Source organism: Mizuhopecten yessoensis, unplaced genomic scaffold (genome assembly GCF_002113885.1).
Source record: "Mizuhopecten yessoensis strain PY_sf001 unplaced genomic scaffold, ASM211388v2 scaffold4819, whole genome shotgun sequence".
Classification (NCBI taxonomy): domain Eukaryota; kingdom Metazoa; phylum Mollusca; class Bivalvia; order Pectinida; family Pectinidae; genus Mizuhopecten; species Mizuhopecten yessoensis.
In genome coordinates, this window is record NW_018405737.1 from 175,128 (window position 1) to 180,900 (window position 5,773).

General features: G+C 37.8%; 1 protein-coding gene across 1 annotated transcript; it reads right to left on the minus strand.

Moving 5' to 3' along the window:
* Positions 1-3,079: 3,079 nt before the first annotated feature.
* On the minus strand, positions 3,080-3,991 carry LOC110449784 (uncharacterized protein DDB_G0290685-like). The gene has a single exon (XM_021496874.1). The coding sequence runs from the start codon at positions 3,989-3,991 to the stop codon at positions 3,080-3,082; it is 912 nt and encodes a 303-aa protein (XP_021352549.1).
* Positions 3,992-5,773: the final 1,782 nt, after the last annotated feature.

Below are 5,773 nucleotides of genomic sequence, written 5' to 3' on the forward strand. Positions count from 1 at the left end.
CCAAACAATATCAGGTTTAACATTGGGGTAATTAATCCATATAACTTTTCTATTAGTTTCTTGACCTCTGTTAGTCTACCATTAAACATGTGTCACATGCTTCACTGATTTTCAAGGGTAACGTCAAAAGGCACGGAACATGTCCAACCAACCATGGAAAATGGCTAAACAATTCCCATTTTTAAATTATCTGTAAAATTTATTCAGGCAAAATAAATATGCATGCTCTATTTTTACTTGTCATAATGCTTTTGTATTGTCGTTATTTGTGGCGCGGGCTTTAGCTATGATTAGAGACTATGTTTAGGTAACTGTCCAAAAGCCAAAAGTCATTCGGCGAAGCAAAGTGTCGCCCAATTTGCCGTATCATTTGTCCATCTGACAAGCCCTTTATGCAGTGAGTAGTGTTGAAATGCCCGTGATATTTAAGACGACGTTCACAGTATTGATATCTGACCAACATAACAACAAGCAGGCGACACTTTAGTTTTTATACACATATTTCAAAACAATACTCTATTCTTCCTGCTCATGTCAGAAAAATATTGTCAACCTTTAAATAGTCAGACATTTTTACCTTTTATTTCAAAAGACATGTTTTAACTTATCTGAAGTATGAAATAAATGTATACCCATTTTTTTATTTTTTTTTAGAAGAAATTGTCCTAGTAAAAATGGATCACTAGAAAACTGATTACAGTGTTAACCATTTGATATCATACTTTATTAACGCATCATCTGGCAGTAACGCTGGGATTAACATTGACAGACGACTATATTTCCTGACATCATATATCACATATTCAGGAGACAAACAAAATATTATCTTTCTAGTCAGACCATTATTCAAAAATTTCCTTAAAATAATTTCTTATTGTAACTTGGATTTCTTGTTTATGATCTTAGAATATGGAACTGGTAAAGGTATGGATTTTTTTCAGTGAGACCTAAAGTCGTGATTATAGTGTTGTCTTACTGAAATGTCACCGATATCTTGAATATGTCATTCAACAACACCCCATCTACAGTAAAATCTTGTTGTACTGCCATTGTTTGTCAAGATAAACTTTGGAGTTATTATGGGGCTTAACGATATAATGAGGGAGTCATAACGTTGCTCAGAAAAAAAGGAAAGGGGATATTAAACAAGAGGCCCAAGGGCCTTAGCGGTCACCTGAGTTGTATCATAGGTACTGGTAGCTTTATTTTATTGTTCAGATGTGATGTTGAAATCAGCATGTAAACTAAGTGAAATACAATACTTGTCATGTCACCAAAAGATAAGAATTTTAAAATATTTGTAAATGTTCCCTTTGGGGCCCCACTCTAACCCCTGGGGATGGGGCAGGAATTCCAAGTTTACAATGTGATACCGTCATCCACCAATGATGATTCTGACCAAGTAAAAATAATTTCCAACAGAAAATTGTCAAAATATACCCAAAAGTGTTGTTTCCCTATATAATCTATAGTAAACTTTACCCCCTCCCCAAGGGAGAACGGATAGCTCGGGGGACCTGAAATTTACAATTTAAATAAAGCCCCTGATGATCTTCCATCCATGCAGAGAAAATGACTGTAATACCTCTGAGTGTGGAGAAGAAGATTTTTTAAATATTGGTTAATTTTCCCTTTGGGGCCCCGCCCTGGCCCCTAGGGTTGGGGTAGGAATTCCAATTTTACAATTTAAAACAATCTTCCTTCAAGGATAATTTTCACAAAGTAAGAATAATTTCCTACAGAAAATTGTCAAAATATACCCCACCGTGTTGTTTCCCTATATAATCTATAGTAAACTTCACCCCCTCCCCAAGGGAGAACGGATAGCTCAGGGGTCCTGAAATTTACAATTTAAAGAAAGCCCCTGATGATCTAACCATCCATGCAGAGAAAATGACTGTAGTACCTCTGAGTCTGGAGAAGAAGATTTTTGAAATATTGGCTAATTTTCCCTTTTGGGACTCGCCCTGGCCCCTAGGGTTGGGGAAGGAATCCCAATTTTACAATTTAAAACCATCTTCGTCCTCCAAGGATAATTCTCACCAAGCAAAAATAATTTTCAACAGAAAATTGTCAAAATATACCCAAAAGTGTTGTTTCCGAATATAAACTATAGGGTTGGGGTAGGAATCCCAATTTTACAATTTGGTAGCCTCATCTACCAAGGATGATTCTGACCAAGTTTGAAAAAATTCCATCCACTGGTTCTTGAGAAGAAGTTGATAATGTAAAAAGTTTACGCATGACGCACGACGGACGATGACGGACGGAAAGTGATTGGAATAGGTCACTTGAGCAAAGCTCAGGTGACCTAAAAATTGGTAAGCCAGGTTGCATGTTATATGAGAAGCCTTTTATGATACTGAAGTTTCCATATGTAACTTATAAATTATAACAAGAAAGGAAAAATGCAACTGCCTGACTAGAATTTGATTCCAGGGCCTTTACACTCTATATGGATACTCAAACCCTGCTCGGTGTCTTAGGCAGTATGTTTCAGTGAGGTGGCAATGTAAAGTCGGCATCAGTTTCGCGCTATCACAAGGAGACAAACACGAACATATCACAGCCTCCCGAAACACACACACATACACTACACACATGCATCTTGCAGAAAGGGGAGGCCGTCCTTAAATGACCATAGCTGTTGATAGGACGTTAAACAATACTAAACCAAACCAAACCCTGCTCAGTTCCACTATATATTCCTCCTTCCTTCGACAAGGTACTCAACCCTGAAGATGCACAAGATCCTTCTTCTTCCATTAACCAGTCCATATGATATTTGATGGCCTTGCTGCTAATCTACTTGTTGTACAATGCCTCTCAGGAGGATACTTGTCAGGTTTAAAGGTTAAAAGGTCATAACTATATGCTAGTGCAGCAGGTTACTCTTCTATCACCCTCTCCAGAGCATCCGTGAAGGATTGCAAGGATGGTGCTGTTTTTAGTGTAGTTTTGGATGGTGTTTCACAGGGCGACAGATTTCCAAAATAATGAGTTCTGAAGGTAATCAGTGGCACTGGTGGAACATAGCTCATAGAGTTAGTTGTCCTGTTGCTGCGCTGGGCAGGTGGGGTCAGGTACCACGCCTTGTTGACTGTGCATGACCATCATCCTGTGATCCTATACCACCATCCTGTGATCCTATACCATCATCCTGTGATCCTATACCACCATCCTGTGATCCTATACCACCATCCTGTGATCCTATACCACCATCCTGTGATCCTATACCACCATCCTGTGATCCTATACCACCATCCTGTGATCCTATACCACCATCCTGTGATCCTATACCACCATCCTGTGATCCTATACCACCATCCTGTGATCCTATACCACCATCCTGTGATCCTATACCACCATCCTGTGATCCTATACCACCATCCTGTGATCCTATACCACCATCCTGTGATCCTATACCACCATCCTGTGATCCTATACCACCATCCTGTGATCCTATACCACCATCCTGTGATCCTATACCACCATCCTGTGATCCTATACCACCATCCTGTGATCCTATACCACCATCCTGTGATCCTATACCACCATCCTGTGATCCTATACCACCATCCTGTGATCCTATACCACCATCCTGTGATCCTATACCACCATCCTGTGATCCTATACCACCATCCTGTGATCCTATACCACCATCCTGTGATCCTATACCACCATCCTGTGATCCTATACCACCATCCTGTGATCCTATACCACCATCCTGTGATCCTATACCACCATCCTGTGATCCTATACCACCATCCTGTGATCCTATACCACCATCCTGTGATCCTATACCACCATCCTGTGATCCTATACCACCATCCTGTGATCCTATACCACCATCCTGTGATCCTATACCACCATCCTGTGATCCTATACCACCATCCTGTGATCCTATACCACCATCCTGTGATCCTATACCACCATCCTGTGATCCTATACCATCATCCGTCAGTATACTATTTAGTTGAGTGTCAAACATAAAAGGAGAGGGAAAAGGCAACAGGCAAGACAAGAGTTTGAACCCCAAAATAATTATGACCTCTGTTCACATAAATCAGAGGTTTAATTTCAGATATTCAATGTTAATAAACACATATGCAACATCATTAGCTCCCAATTACAAGGTAACATAATGAAATAACTGAACATTTATGTTTCTAGTACAGTATATATTTTTTAAATTTCAGCATTGGACTCAACTGGACAGAAACACAGATCTGAAAATCAGATAAGTGCTTGTTATAATTTTTCAATTAAGTGTCACTGATAATTTTCAAGTCAGTACTAAATGCAGGATATATCAATTATTTAACAACCTATTTTGTATCCATACAGAATGTAACATTGTTTGTATAGAAGAAAAAGTAAAGATCTGGATGAGATAAAAGCTTGTAATAAATGAGTTATGTATAGATGATACATAGTTTTTGAGATAACTATCCCTGATAGCTGAAGGTCAGCCCCGGTACAGGTACTATAGCGAGTCCCACTACAGGTATTGTAGCATGATTGATAGGTAATTGATTGCCTTAGCATTTACACCTGTACCATAGAAAGACTGAATCTGGAGAATACCAGACTTTCATTAATCATAAAAGCACCCGGGATTTTGTTTTGCAAAAGAATACGAAATTGATGACAGAATTTTTGTTGAGTACTGGTACCAAAATAGCTGTATGGTATAACAACAGACTGGTTCTGAGCGTTAATCGTGATTAAATGTTTGACAACTAAATAAACAAACTTCTCCTACCTCCCAGGTGTAAGACTTGCTCTACCTGTTCTCAGGTGAAAAATATCTCGTTAAAGGTGTAGCTGGTCATTACTCATACCTTAGCATACATAATATCTAATCTCTAACAAATGACCTTCAAATTGTGAACATACATGATTTTTCAAAATATCAATTACGAGCAAAAGAACTCACTTTTTATCAAAATTATTTTTTCTCCATCTACAGAATTATTTACATAACAAAGTAAATGTTTATTGTCTGTAAGCACAACTACAGTTTCTAAATGAATTTTTAAAGATCATATTTAGGATATATGCTACCTTATTTTTACAATTGTACCTCCTATATAAAAGAGCTCCATACAATCAGGTATAAAACCTTAACGGTAGTTTTGACATCATGATAATTAAGTAACATTGGTGACCATTGAGTTATTATTAGATGATCATCTTTATTACAAATATCAATGGAGATCTTTGAATTCCCCATTTCTGAGTTGTTGTTTTTTTATTGTTGGATAGGGCATGCCAATACTTTCTATTTTTGTAGTTTCACAGCACACAGGAAAATAAGAGACTGGCATGGATACTGACGTGGCTTGTATACAGCACACAGTCTAGTGGAGCAATTCATATTTACATTAAAATATTTTAATTTGTTTGGCCATAACACAATTATCAGTCATTCAGATATGATGTCCTAGACAGTAATAAACTACTGGGCTGTAAATCTGATCTCTGCCTGTGACCTTAACATTGTGATGAGGCTCATACAAGCGGTACATGACACACTGTCTTTAAGCATTATTGCTAAAAAGATCAACTTCTACAAACCAGAATGCGAAACCTCTTTTTAGCAATTAATTTCAATGGAAACAAGTGAAATTATATTTGTCGTAATATTTCTGTAACATTTTTTACATTAACTTTTGATTCCATTACAATCTTTTATCAAGACAGGTGGCAGTTACAGTGCTAATGATGTGCACACCAAGCACTTGTACCTGTCTCCAGTTAAACAGGTGGG

Coding starts and splice junctions, on each gene's coding strand:
- LOC110449784 (XM_021496874.1), bottom strand. CDS start 3,991: ATGTTTGACACTCAACTAAATAGTATACTGACGGATGATGGTATAGGA.